The sequence below is a fragment of the Salvelinus alpinus genome, chromosome 34, assembly GCF_045679555.1.
Source record: "Salvelinus alpinus chromosome 34, SLU_Salpinus.1, whole genome shotgun sequence".
Classification (NCBI taxonomy): Eukaryota; Metazoa; Chordata; class Actinopteri; order Salmoniformes; family Salmonidae; genus Salvelinus; species Salvelinus alpinus.
In genome coordinates, this window is record NC_092119.1 from 5,323,084 (window position 1) to 5,338,243 (window position 15,160).

Genomic DNA, 15,160 nt, shown 5'->3' on the forward strand with positions numbered 1-15,160 from the left:
GCTAAGCTGTGTTTTGGTATATTTCACTTGTGATTGCATGATTATAAATATTTTTAGTAATATTTATGCATTTGGCGCCCTGCATTCTAGCGGTTGTTTAGGACCCGTAAAAGGGATCCGTAGCGCAGTGAAGTTAATGTGACACTGGAAGGAGAGTTTGCAGTCTAACCAGACACCCAGGTATTTGTAGTTGTCCACGTATTCTAAGTCAGAACCGTCCAGAGTAGTGATGCTGGACGGGCGAGCAGGTGCGGGCAGTGATCGGTTGAAGAGCATGCATTTAGTTTTACTTGCGTTTAAGAGCAGTTGGAGGCCACGGAAGGAGAGTTGTATGGCATTGAAGCTCGTCTAGAGGTTAGTTAACACAGTGTCAAAAGAAGGGCCAGAAGTATATAGAATTGTGTCGTCTGCGTAGAGGTGGATCAGAGAATCACCAGCAGCAAGAGCAACATCATTGATGTATACAGAGAAGAGAGTCGGCCCGAGGATTGAACCCTGTGGCACCCCCATAGAGACTGCCAGAGGTCCGGACAACAGGCCCTCCGATTTGACACACTGAACTCTATCAGAGAATTAGTTGGTAAACCAGGCGAGGCAATCATTTGAGAAACCAAGGCTGTCGAGTCTGCCAATAAGAATGTGTTGATTGACAGGGTCGAAAGCCTTGGCCATGCAATAAGTGCATCGATGACGTCGTCCCCACAGTGACTGTACGTACATACCCCAAGCAGAATCCATGGATTACAGGCAACATCCGCAATGAGCTAAAGGCTAGAGCTGCTGCTTTCAAGGAGCGGGACTCTAACCCGGAAGCTTATAAGAAATCCCGCTATGCCCTCTGACGAACCATCAAACAGGGAATGCATCAATACAGGACTAAGATCGCAGTACACCGGCTCCGATGCTCGTTGAATGTGGCAGGGCTTGCAAACTATTACAGACTACAAACGGAAGCACAGCTGAGAGCTGCCCAGTGACACGAGCCTACCAGACTTCGAGGCAAGTAACACTGAAACATGCATGAGAACATCAGTCTTTCCGGACGACTGTGTGATCACGCTCTCCGCAACCGATGTGAGTAAGACCTTTAAACAAGTCAACGTTCACATGGCCACAAGGCCAGACGGATTACCAGGACGTGTGCTCCGGGCATGCGCTGACCAACTGGCAAGTGTCTTCACTGACATTTTCAACCTCTCCCTGACCGAGTCTGTAATACCAACATGTTTCAAACAGACCACCATAATCCCTGTGCCCAAGAACACAAAGGTAACCTGCCTAAATGACTACCGACCCGTAGCACTCATGTCTGTGGCCATGAAGTGTTTTGAAAGGCTGGCTCACATCAACACCGTTATCCCAGAAACCCTAGACCCACTCCAATTTGCATACCGCCCCAACAGATCAACAGATGATGCAATCTCTATTGCACTGCCCACCGGGACAAAAGGAACACCTATGTGCAGCAGGTAGCCTAGTGGTTAGAGTGTTGGAAACCGAAAGGTTGCTAGATCGAATCCCCGAGCTGACAAAGTAAAAATCTGTCATTCTGCCCCCGAACAAGGCAGTTAACCCACTGTTCCAAGGCCGTCATTGTAAATAAGAGGGTAGTGCGTACAGCCCACTACATCACTGTGGCAAAGCTTCCTGACATCCAGGACCTGTCAGAGGAAGGCCTTAAAAATTGTCAAACACTTCAGCCGCCCTAGTCATAGACTGTTCTCTCTGCTAATGCATGGCAAGCGGTACCGGAGCACCAAGTCTAGGTCCATGAGGCTTCTAAACAGCTTCTGCCATAAGACTCCTGAACTTCTAATCAAATGGCTATCCAAGAACCCCGTTCCGCTAGCGGAACCCCTCGCCAACAGCCAATGAAATTGCAAGGCGCCAAATTCAATCAACAGAAATCTCATAATTCAATTCTCTCAAACATACAAGTATTATGCACCATTATAAAGATAAAATTCTCGTTAATCCAACCACAGTGTCTGATTTCAAAAAGCTTTTCGGCGAAAGCAGAACATATCATTATGTTAGGTCAGCAACTAGTCACAGAAAGCATACAGCGATTTTCCAAGCAAAGAGAGGAGTCACAATAAGCTGAAATATTGATCAAATTAATCACTAACCTTTGACATTCTTCATCAGATGACACTCCCGGGACAACATGTTACACAATACATGTATGTTTTGTTCGATCAGGTTCATATTTATATCCAAAAACCTCAGTTTACATTTGGCTTTGCCTCCAAAACATCCCGTGAATTTGCAGAGAGCCACATCAAATCACAGAAATACTCATAATAAACATTAATAAAAGATACAAGTGTTATTCACAGATTTAAAGATATACTTCTCCTTAATGCAACCGCTGTGTCAGATTTAAAAAAAACTTTACGGAAAAAGCAAACCGGCGCTCAGAGACATTCACAACCCAAGAATACATCCGCCATGTTGGAGTCAACATAAGTCAGAAAGAGCATTATATATTTTTACCAATAGGTTCCCTTCTTTACGAGGCATTAGAAACCCTCTCTGGTTTTTGTGGTTGAATTTGTGTTTGAAATTCACTGTTCAACTGAGGGACCTTACAGATAATAGTATGTGTGGGATGCAGAGATGAGGGAGTCATTCAAAAAATTATGTTAAACACTATTATTGCACACAGAGTGAGTCCATGCAACTAATTATGTGACTTGTTAATCACATTTTTACTCCTGAACTTATTTAGGCTTGATATAACAAAGGAGTTGAATACTTATTGACTGAAAACATTGAAGCTTTTAATTTTGTATTCATTTGTAAAAATGTTGAAAAACATAATTGAACAAAATGTGGAATAATTCAAGGGGTGTGAATACTTTCTGAAGGCACTTTATGTAGATCCCTTTTTTGAGAGTGTAGACTAGTTAGTGACTCTGTTATCTCAGAGCCAGACTATAGTATTAGTCAGTCTTACTGGGGAGTTACACTGAGGTGACAACAGTAGGTTGTTAGAGTGTAGACTAGTTAGTGACTCTGTTATCTCAGAGCCAGACTATAGTATTAGTCAGTCTTACTGGGGAGTTACACTGAGGTGACAACAGTAGGTTGTTAGAGTGTAGACTAGTTAGTGACTCTGTTATCTCAGAGCCAGACTATAGTATTAGTCTGTCTTACTGGGGAGTTACACTGAGGTGACAACAGTAGGTTGTTAGAGTATAGACTAGTGACTCTGTTATCTCAGAGCCAGACTATAGTATTAGTCAGTCTTACTGGGGAGTTACACTGAGGTGACAACAGTAGGTTGTTAGATGCTACACTGGACATGTAGGTTGTTTAAGAGTGTATTTAGTGTGAAAAACTTAAATATAAACATAAATATAGCCCACATTTTCATTAAATTAACTTTATTATATTTTCATTTTTTACTTTCAGAAAATAATCAAAAATGTAAAAAATAATACTATTGTTAAAGGGGCGGCAAGTAGCCTAGTGGTTAGAGCGTTGGATTAGTAAACGAAAGGTTGCAAGATCGAATCCCCGAGTTGACAAGGTAAAAATCTATCGTTCTGCCCCTGAACAAGGTAGTTAACCCACTGTTCCTAGGCTGTCATTGAAGATAAGAAATTGTTCTTAATTTGTTTACAGAGAAATAGCATTGTATTTAGTCAAACACCATTTTCCCCCAGCAGTTTGCTAAGAGCTGGCAGCAAGCTGATAGGTCTGCTGTTAGAACCAGTAAAGAACGCTTTACCACTCTTGGGTAGCGGAATGACTTTGGCTTCCCTCCAAGCCTGAGGACAAACACCTTCCTCTAGGCTCAGATTAAGGATATGACTGATAGGAGTGGCTACAGAGTCAGCTACCATCCTCAGTAGCTTTCCATCTAAGTTGTCAATGCCAGGAGGTTTGTCATCATTGATCAGTAACAATCATTTTTCCACCTCTCCCACACTAACTTCAATAACACTTGACATAAGATATTCTCTAATCATTACAGGGATGTGGCTCTGAATATATACAGCAACACCTCCCCCATAAGCATTCCTGTCTCTTCTATAGATGTTATATCCTTGTATTTCTACTGATGTATCATCAAATGAATTATCTAAGTGAGTCTCAGAAATGGCTAATATATTAATGTTATCTGATGTTAACAAGCTATTGATTTCATTTCCAAAGCTTTCCAAAGCTTTACATTAATATGGGCTATTTTCATCCCTTTCGTAGGTAGCTTATCAGAGATGGACATAATATGGAAATGAGCAAACAAAGGAAGCTAAACAAATATATACATTCAGCAGTCCATTAATCAATTGGTGTGTGTGTGTGTGTGTGTGTGTGTGTGTGTGTGTGTGTGTGTGTGTGTGTGTGTGTGTGTGTGTGTGTGTGTGTGTGTGTGTGTGTGTGTGTGTGTGTGTGTGTGTGTGTGTGTGTGTGTGTGTGTGTGTGTGTGTGTGTGTGTGTGTGTGTGTGTGTGTGTGTGTGTGTGTGTGTGTGTGTGTGTGTGTGTGTGTGTGTGTGTGTTGCGAGGTTGAAGCTACGAACCTACAGGTTATCTAGTCTCTGGGCTGTCGCAGGGAGCTCCAGAATACAGGACTAAACTGCTTTACGTTAGAGCAAACCCTGACAAAATAACTGCCTCACTCTATCTAACCCTTACTGTCTAACCCAATCCTTACTGTCTAACACTAACCCTTACTGTCTAACCCTTACTGTCTAACCCTTACTGTATAACCCTTACTGTCTAACCCAATCCTTACTGTCTAACACTAACCCTTACTGTATAACCCTTACTGTCTAACCCTTACTGTCTAACCCTTACTGTATAACCCTTACTGTATAACCCTTACTGTCTAACCCTTACTGTCTAACCCTTACGGTCTAACCCTAACTGTCTAACCCTTACTGTATAACCCTTACTGTATAACCCTTACTGTCTAACCCTTACTGTATAACCCTAACCCTTACTGTCTAACCCTTACTGTCTAACCCTTACTGTCTAACCCTTACTGTCTAACCCTTACTGTCTAACCCTTACTGTCTAACCCTTACTGTATAACCCTTACTGTCTAACCCAATCCTTACTGTCTAACACTAACCCTTACTGTATAACCCTTACTGTCTAACCCTTACTGTCTAACCCTTACTGTATAACCCTTACTGTATAACCCTTACTGTCTAACCCTTACTGTCTAACCCTTACGGTCTAACACTAACTGTCTAACCCTTACTGTCTAACCCTTACTGTCTAACCCTTACTGTCTAACCCTTACTGTATAACCCTTACTGTATAACCCTTACTGTCTAACCCTTACTGTATAACCCAAACCCTTACTGTCTAACCCTTACTGTATAACCCTTACTGTCTAACCCTTACTGTCTAACCCTTACTGTATAACCCTAACCCTTACTGTATAACCCTTACTGTATAACCCTTACTGTCTAACCCTTACTGTATAACCCTAACCCTTACTGTCTAACCCTTACTGTATAACCCTTACTGTCTAACCCTTACTGTATAACCCTTACTGTCTAACCCTTACTGTCTAACCCTTACTGTATAACCCTTACTGTCTAACCTTTACTTTCTAACCCTTACTGTCTAACACTAACCCTTACTGTATAACCCTTACTGTCTAACACTAACCCTTACTGTCTAACACTAACCCTTACTGTATAACCCTTACTGTCTAATCCTTACTGTCTAACACTAACCCTTACTGTATAACCCTTACTGTCTAACCCTTACTGTCTAACCCTTACTGTCTAACCCTTACTGTCTAACCCTTACTGTATAACCCTTACTGTCTAACCCTTACTGTCTAACCCTAACCCTTACTGTCTAACCCTTACTGTATAACCCTTACTGTCTAACACTAACCCTTACTGTATAACCCTTACTGTCTAACACTAACCCTTACTGTATAACCCTTACTGTCTAACCCTTACTGTCTAACCCTTACTGTCTAACCCTTACTGTCTAACCCTTACTGTATAACCCTTACTGTCTAACCCTTACTGTATAACCCTTACTGTCTAACACTAACCCTTACTGTATAACCCTTACTGTCTAACCCTTACTGTCTAACACTAACCCTTACTGTATAACCCTTACTGTCTAACCCTTACTGTCTAACCCTTACTGTCTAACCCTTACTGTCTAACCCTTACTGTATAACCCTTACTGTCTAACCCTTACTGTATAACCCTTACTGTCTAACCCTTACTGTATAACCCTTACTGTCTAACCCTTACTGTCTAACCCTTACTGTATAACCCTTACTGTCTAACCCTTACTGTATAACCCTTACTGTCTAACACTAACCCTTACTGTATAACCCTTACTGTCTAACCCTTACTGTCTAACCCTTACTGTATAACCCTTACTGTATAACCCTTACTGTATAACCCTTACTGTCTAACCCTAACCCTTACTGTCTAACCCTTACTGTCTAACCTTAACCCTTACTGTCTAACCCTTACTGTCTAACCCTTACTGTATAACCCTTACTGTCTAACACTAACCCTTACTGTATAACCCTTACTGTCTAACCCTTACTGTATAACCCTTACTGTCTAACCCTTACTGCATAACCCTTACTGTCTAACCCTTACTGTCTAACACTAACCCTTACTGTCTAACCCTTACTGTCTAGCCCTTACTGTCTAACCCTTACTGTATAACCCTTACTGTCTAACCCTAACTGTCTAACCCTTACTGTCTAACCCTTACTGTCTAACACTAACCCTTACTGTCTAACCCTTACTGTCTAACCCTTACTGTCTAACCCTTACTGTCTAACCCTAACCCTTACTGTCTAACACTAACCCTTACTGTCTAACCCTTACTGTATAACCTTTACTGTCTAACCCTAACCCTTACTGTCTAACACTAACCCTTACTGTCTAACCCTTACTGTATAACCTTTACTGTCTAACCCTAACCCTTACTGTCTAACCCTTACTGTCTAACCTTAACCCTTACTGTCTAACCCTTACTGTCTAACCCTTACTGTATAACCCTTACTGTCTAACCCTTACTGTATAACCCTTACTGTCTAACCCTTACTGTCTAACCCTTACTGTATAACCCTTACTGTCTAACACTAACCCTTACTGTATAACCCTTACTGTCTAACCCTTACTGTATAACCCTTACTGTATAACCCTTACTGTCTAACCCTTACTGCATAACCCTTACTGTCTAACACTTACTGTCTAACCCTTACTGTATAATCCTTACTGTCTAACACGAACCCTTACTGTATAACCCTTACTGTCTAACCCTAACTGTCTAACACTAACCCTTACTGTATAACCCTTACTGTCTAACCCTTACTGTATAACCCTTACTGTATAACCCTTACTGTCTAACCCTTACTGCATAACCTTAACCCTTACTGTATAACCCTTACTGTCTAACCCTTACTGTATAACCCTTACTGTATAACCCTTACTGTCTAACCCTTACTGCATAACCCTTACTGTCTAACCCTTACTGTCTAACCCTTACTGTATAATCCTTACTGTCTAACACTAACCCTTACTGTATAACCCTTACTGTCTAACCCTAACTGTCTAACACTAACCCTTACTGTATAACCCTTACTGTCTAACCCTTACTGTCTAACCCTAACCCTTACTGTCTAACCCTTACTGTCTAACCCTAACCCTTACTGCCTAACCCTTACTGTCTAACCCTTACTGTCTAACCCTAACCCTTACTGTATAACCCTTACTGTCTAACCCTTACTGTCTAACCCTAACCCTTACTGCCTAACCCTTACTGTCTAACCCTTACTGTCTAACCCTAACCCTTACTGTCTAACCCTTACTGTCTAACCCTAACCCTTACTGTCTAACACTAACCCTTACTGTCTAACCCTTACTGTCTAACCCTAACCCTTACTGTATAACCCTTACTGTCTAACCCTAACCCTTACTGTCTAACCCTTACTGTATAACCCTTACTGTCTAACCCTTACTGTCTAACCCTTACTGTATAACCCTTACTGTCTAACCCTAACTGTCTAACCCTTACTGTCTAACACTAACCCTTACTGTATAACCCTTACTGTCTAACCCTTACTGTATAACCCTTACTGTATAACCCTTACTGTCTAACCCTAACCCTTACTGTCTAACCCTTACTGTCTAACCTTAACCCTTACTGTCTAACCCTTACTGTCTAACCCTTACTGTCTAACCCTTACTGTATAACCCTTACTGTCTAACACTAACCCTTACTGTATAACCCTTACTGTCTAACCCTTACTGTATAACCCTTACTGTCTAACCCTTACTGCATAACCCTTACTGTCTAACCCTTACTGTCTAACACTAACCCTTACTGTCTAACCCTTACTGTCTAGCCCTTACTGTCTAACCCTTACTGTATAACCCTTACTGTCTAACCCTAACTGTCTAACCCTTACTGTCTAACCCTTACTGTCTAACACTAACCCTTACTGTCTAACCCTTACTGTCTAACCCTTACTGTCTAACCCTTACTGTCTAACCCTAACCCTTACTGTCTAACACTAACCCTTACTGTCTAACCCTTACTGTATAACCTTTACTGTCTAACCCTAACCCTTACTGTCTAACACTAACCCTTACTGTCTAACCCTTACTGTATAACCTTTACTGTCTAACCCTAACCCTTACTGTCTAACCCTTACTGTCTAACCTTAACCCTTACTGTCTAACCCTTACTGTCTAACCCTTACTGTATAACCCTTACTGTCTAACCCTTACTGTATAACCCTTACTGTCTAACCCTTACTGTATAACCCTTACTGTCTAACCCTTACTGTATAACCCTTACTGTATAACCCTTACTGTCTAACCCTTACTGCATAACCCTTACTGTCTAACACTTACTGTCTAACCCTTACTGTATAATCCTTACTGTCTAACACTAACCCTTACTGTATAACCCTTACTGTCTAACCCTAACTGTCTAACACTAACCCTTACTGTATAACCCTTACTGTCTAACCCTTACTGTATAACCCTTACTGTATAACCCTTACTGTCTAACCCTTACTGCATAACCTTAACCCTTACTGTATAACCCTTACTGTCTAACCCTTACTGTATAACCCTTACTGTATAACCCTTACTGTCTAACCCTTACTGCATAACCCTTACTGTCTAACCCTTACTGTCTAACCCTTACTGTATAATCCTTACTGTCTAACACTAACCCTTACTGTATAACCCTTACTGTCTAACCCTAACTGTCTAACACTAACCCTTACTGTATAACCCTTACTGTCTAACCCTTACTGTCTAACACTAACCCTTACTGTCTAACCCTTACTGTCTAACCCTTACTGTCTAACCTTAACCCTTACTGTATAACCCTTACTGTCTAACCCTTACTGTATAACCCTTACTGTCTAACCCTTACTGTCTAACCCTTACTGTATAACCCTTACTGTCTAATCCTTACTGTCTAACACTAACCCTTACTGTATAACCCTTACTGTCTAACCCTTACTGTCTAACCCTGACTGTATAACCCTTACTGTCTAACCCTTACTGTCTAACCCTTACTGTCTGTCCCAACCCTCCCTCCCTCAGTTAACACCACAAGGTTAGACTGTAGGGGTTAAGGTTAGACAGTAAGGTTTTTTTTTATTTGTTTTATTTCACCTTTATTTAACCAGGTAGGCTAATTCAGAACAAGTTCTCATTTACAACTGCGACCTGGCCAAGATAAAGCAAAGCAATTCGACACATACAACAACACAGAGTTACACATGGAATAAACAAAACATATAGTCAATAATACAGTAGAACAAAAATAAAAATCTATATACAGTGAGTGCAAATGAGGTACGATAAGGGAAGTTGGCAATAAATAGGCCATGGTGGCGAAATAATTAAAATTTAGCAATTAAACACTGGAATGGTAGATGTGCAGAAGATGAATGTGCAAGTAGAGATACTGGGATGCAAAGGAGCAAGATAAATAAATAAATACAGTATGGGGATGAGGAAGTTGGATGGGCTATTTACAGATGAGCTATGTACAGGTGAAGTGATCTGTGAGCTTCTCTGACAGCTGGTGCTTAAAGCTAGTTAGACAGTAAGGGTTAGACAGTAAGGGTTATGGTTAGATAGTAAGGGTTAGACAGTAAGGGTTAGACAGTAAGGGTTATACAGTAAGGGTTATACAGCAAGGGTTAGAGTTAGACAGTAAGGGTTATACAGTAAGGGTTATACAGTAAGGGTTAGAGTTAGACAGTAAGGGTTAGACAGTAAGGGTTAGACAGTAAGGGTTAGGGTTAGACAGTAAGTGTTAGACAGTAAGGGTTAGACTGTAAGGGTTAGACAGTAAGGGTTAGACAGTAAGGGTTATACAGTAAGGGTTAGACAGTAAGAGTTATACAGTAAGGGTTAGACAGTAAGAGTTAGGGTTAGACAGTAAGGGTTAGACAGTAAGGGTTATACAGTAAGGGTTAGGGTTAGACAGTAAGGGTTATACAGTAAGGGTTAGGGTTAGACAGTAAGGGTTAGACAGTAAGGGTTAGGGTTAGACAGTAAGGGTTAGACAGTAAGGGTTAGGGTTAGACAGTAAGGGTTATACAGTAAGGGTTAGACAGTAAGGGTTAGGGTTAGACAGTAAGGGTTAGACTGTAAGGGTTATACAGTAAGGGTTAGACAGTAAGGGTAAGGGTTATACAGTAAGGGTTAAGGTTATACAGTAAGGGTTATACAGTAAGGGTTAGACAGTAAGGGTTATACAGTAAGGGTTAAGGTTATACAGTAAGGGTTAGACAGTAAGGGTTATACAGTAAGGGTTAAGGTTATACAGTCAGGGTTAGACAGTAAGGGTTAAGGTTATACAGTAAGGGTTATACAGTAAGGGTTATACAGTAAGGGTTAAGGTTATACAGTCAGGGTTATACAGTAAGGGTTATACACAGGGTTAGGGGTTATACAGTAAGGGTTAAGTTATACAGTAAGGGTTATACAGTAGGGGTTATACAGTAAGGGTTATACAGTAAGGGTTAAGGTTAGACAGTAAGGGTTATACAGTAAGGGTTAGACAGTAAGGGTTAAGGTTAGACAGTAAGGGTTATACAGTAAGGGTTAAGGTTATACAGTAAGGGTTAGACAGTAAGGGTTGTACAGTAAGGGTTAGACAGTAAGGGTTATACAGTAAGGGTTATACAGTAAGGGTTATACAGTAAGGGTTATACAGTAAGGGTTATACAGTAAGGGTTAAGGTTAGACAGTAAGGGTTATACAGTAAGGGTTAAGGTTATACAGTAAGGGTTAGACAGTAAGGGTTATACAGTAAGGGTTAAGGTTATACAGTAAGGGTTATACAGTAAGGGTTATACAGTAAGGGTTATACAGTAAGGGTTAAGGTTATACAGTAAGGGTTATACAGTAGGGGTTATACAGTAGGGGTTATACAGTAAGGGTTAGAGTTAGACAGTAAGGGTTATACAGTAAGGGTTTACATTGTCTAGAGACAGTGTTTCCCTAAATAGGAAAGACACTTATTTGATTTTATGAATGTCTCTGAAATTCCACCAAACCAAAAAAATAGAAGTAAATAATTATTCTGACAACTCAATTTTACATATGCATTGGTATATGCCAACCTAATTCAAGATCAATTAATTAAACTCAATTAGATGTCTCTTTAAGTTTACTTCAATTTATGTTTTTAGGGATATTATTATTTAAAAACTATATATAAAAAAATGGACACACAAGTGGATAAAGATTTAGAAAATATATTTCTTGCATATGTCAGTCAGAATATACAAACATTGATTTCATAAAAAGAGACTCTTAAAGTCTTAAAGCAATTAACATGTTTAAATAGAGCTACAAATCTATTATTTAAATATTTATACAGTAATGGTGAGTGTTGTCCTCGTCCCCCAGTGGCATATAGGACTGTCTGGTTTAGTTCATGTTCTGTGGTTCAAGACCGGTCAGCAGTGGTCAGGGAACCCGTCTATATCCACATCTGATCCTGTGTCTGAGGACTCGATCTCCTCCTCCTCATCGCCCTCCTCCAGACCCTGAGAACCAGGACTCTTCACTGGGACCACGACCAGGCCCAGTTTAACCAGCTTGGCCTGCTGCTGCTCCAGACTCTGCTTGCGCCATTTGATGCGTCGATTCTGGAACCACACCTTGACCTGAGAACAATATTTACTTCGTTAAATTCTATATTTGTTGTTGATTAAAATATATATAAACCAAAACAATTAAGTTGGGTCTTTGCTTTGGTTCAAAGAAAGTTGTGATTTGGAATCTGATTTGTACCTGAGCCTCTGTGAGCTGCAGACCCGACGCCAGAAGGAACCTCTCCGAGCCGACCATGTACTGCTGCCGGGCGAACTCCTTCTCCAGACGGTCCAACTGCTCGTTGGTGAAGCTGGTTCGTATCCGCTTGGATTTCCCTCCCTTGTGTTTGAATGAGTGGGTCTTTGACAGACCTGTTTCTGTGAAAGGAGACAAACGGACAACAGTTTAAAACCATATTGTGTTTTTCTTTTAGACGTGTTTAGTTTGCGTCATGGAATAGGCTAGAATGGGACGTTGGATTAACGCTTACCTTGTATACGAAAGGCCCCACGGCATGAAGCGTGGTAAGAGAACGGCAGGCAGCAATAGAGAGAGTATCCGGGTTGTGTGTGACTGTGTACCGGCGTGTGCTGCATGTTGGGTGAGTAGAGGTACTGCGACAGCGCAGAGCTCATCTGGGTCTGGAAGGGAAGCAGTGGCGGTGCGGTTTGGTATTTGGGACTCGTCCAGTCTCTGTGCGTCTCCACCGGCTTGGCGAGCAGAGCATCGATGGTGAAGGACTTCCCGCTGGCAGGCTTGGTCACCACTGCGCACTGGCTGCCGGTGGGCTGTGCATAGAGCGATGCGTAATGGCGCATGGCGGAGTACCCGTACGCGTCCACTCTTGTTGGTCTGTTTGGTACTTGCATGATGTCAGTCTCGATGTTTTAAAGGAAAAAAAAGCGAGGAAAATAAAATGATCTTAGGTCCAAGGTAGGTTGTGTCTCCTGGTGCAGCGAGGAGAGGAGTATTGCTCCCCTCTGAAACACGTCCCTTTTATACCCTCCCCGGACCTCGAGGTGTCAACAGCCCCCCAGCGGGCCTTTGTCTTTCTAAGTAGCAGATGAGAGGAAGGAGCAACCCGACAACCTATCCAATTCGTTGATGGGGTAGTACAAATACCCTAATAGAACACGACTGTTGAGGCAGAAGCAGTTTGGGGGTGGGTAGGGGATCGCAGAGGGTTTAGTGGGATACAAATCTTTGCGTGGATCTGAACCCCGAATGTAATTACAGCGGGGAAGCCCTTGATGTCCCTTTTAAATCAAAGCTGACAGATGTTGCAAGCAGCGGAACAAATAGTTTTACCATTGGACTGGGACTTAAAACAAGGAGTAACATTAAGATCACATTGTAGACAAGTCTACTGCTCAGTTAGATGCACAGCTAACAATGTCAGGAGTCTCAGAACTGAATTCAGGCATTCGTCCTGATTGAAGAAATTTTAGTTTTCCCTAAGAGTCTGGAGATAATGATCCGTTTAATTTTGTCAATATATAGGTGTGTGATTCAAACAACCACGTGTCTTCAGGCTTGTATATGCCTATGGTTTGTATGCCCATTGATGAGCAGTGGATCTACTGAATAAAATAAAGGCCTACTAAAATAAAGAATGATGTAGTTTTTTTTTATAGACATTTTCTGTACGAAACTAAGTGTTGTCTATCTAAGTAAACAAACTATTCACCCTTCCTCCTGAAACTCGTTATAATTATATGACGAGAGGTCGTTGTCCAAAGTGTGTGTTTTTACATTTGTGGTGTCACCCGAAATGAATTAACTAGGAGGGCATCGGACGAGGCGTCAGATTCAGCAGGTCGGGTGCGCAGAAAGAGAGCCGCTAATGGTTAACGAGCTGCTACGCCAGTCAAGGAATTAATCCACACCTTGATCTCTTCATTAAAACACAGAGAGGTGGTGACCGAGATGCTTCTCTGGGCTGTGCAGAAAAACAGTTAACTTGTATACTCTCGTAATTAATGAATGACTTCTTTACTACACGTTTTGAAATCTATTGTAGTGATGAAAGAGTACATTATATTCTACAACCGTTAAATGAGATATTTGGGCATTGGGTTGACATGAAATCTTCATAAAGAGAGCAGCTTTCATGCGTCAGTTGAAAAGCATCGCGGCTTCTTCAAAGTAAGTAATTTGCTTTCTTATACTACTTTAGGACAAAGCCTCCTCTTTCAATCTGCGATGATGACCAGCTCTGCAAACTCTACCAGCTAATGTCCCTCATTTGGAAGCACCGGAGAGTTTTTACGCAACGCTTTAACTGTTTGAACACATTTGAACAGTGAAAAGAATCGTCAGTCACTTTTGACTTCAGAGCCGTTGAATTTGTTCTCTGTAGCTGACACTGTGATGCCTAATGAACAAGGCAAACAGAGGGTTTCTCGACTCGGCCTGAACAATGACAAAAGTCTTCTGACGCATCACCGGGCAGACCACCCACCCCAGCCGCTCGTGTTTGCTGTCAGTGTGTTTCACAACTGGAGAAAAGAGGACGATGATGTTACCTGGTGTTTGAGCCATCCATAGTGCAGCCCAGCCCCGATGTTACCTGGTGTTTGAGCCATCCATAGTGCAGCCCAGCCCCGATGTTACCTGGTGTTTGAGCCATCCATAGTGCAGCCCAGCCCCGATGTTACCTGGTGTTTGAGCCATCCATAGTGCAGCCCAGCCCCTTCCCCTCTAGTATAGCAACGGAACATCTGGGTCACTGTTTACTGAACCTTCACGAGCCTGAGAAAGTAACATCAACTCATCACACAGGCTTTTATAACAAATCACAATTTATCTCAATGTCAGAATTGATCTGACACTTCTGTCAACTGATGTCCAGTCGACTGATGGACTACTAGACTCACTCGAGTGGGGAGTCTGGGGACAGTGATGATAACAGTTTGGGATTATGGTCACATTAGGAAAATAATTTCACTGATATCTTAGGTTATGATTACTACATGTTGCCAACAGAGAGAGGATTTCAAGTGCTAGAGCAAAGTCAAGAGCAACCCTCTCCTCTCCTTGTGTATTGGAGCCAGACAGGGAATACACTCTGGCC

At 41.7% G+C, this 15,160-nt stretch overlaps 1 protein-coding gene across 1 annotated transcript; it reads right to left on the reverse strand.

The window, feature by feature from the left end:
- Positions 1-11,948: 11,948 nt before the first annotated feature.
- noto (notochord homeobox) lies at positions 11,949-12,963 on the reverse strand. The gene is made up of 3 exons (XM_071382198.1): positions 12,587-12,963; positions 12,286-12,464; positions 11,949-12,158 (listed from the first exon to the last, which is right to left on the reverse strand). The coding sequence occupies exons 1-3, from the start codon at positions 12,954-12,956 to the stop codon at positions 11,949-11,951; spliced, it is 759 nt and encodes a 252-aa protein (XP_071238299.1). The 5' UTR covers positions 12,957-12,963.
- Between the last annotated feature and the right edge of the window lie 2,197 nt (positions 12,964-15,160).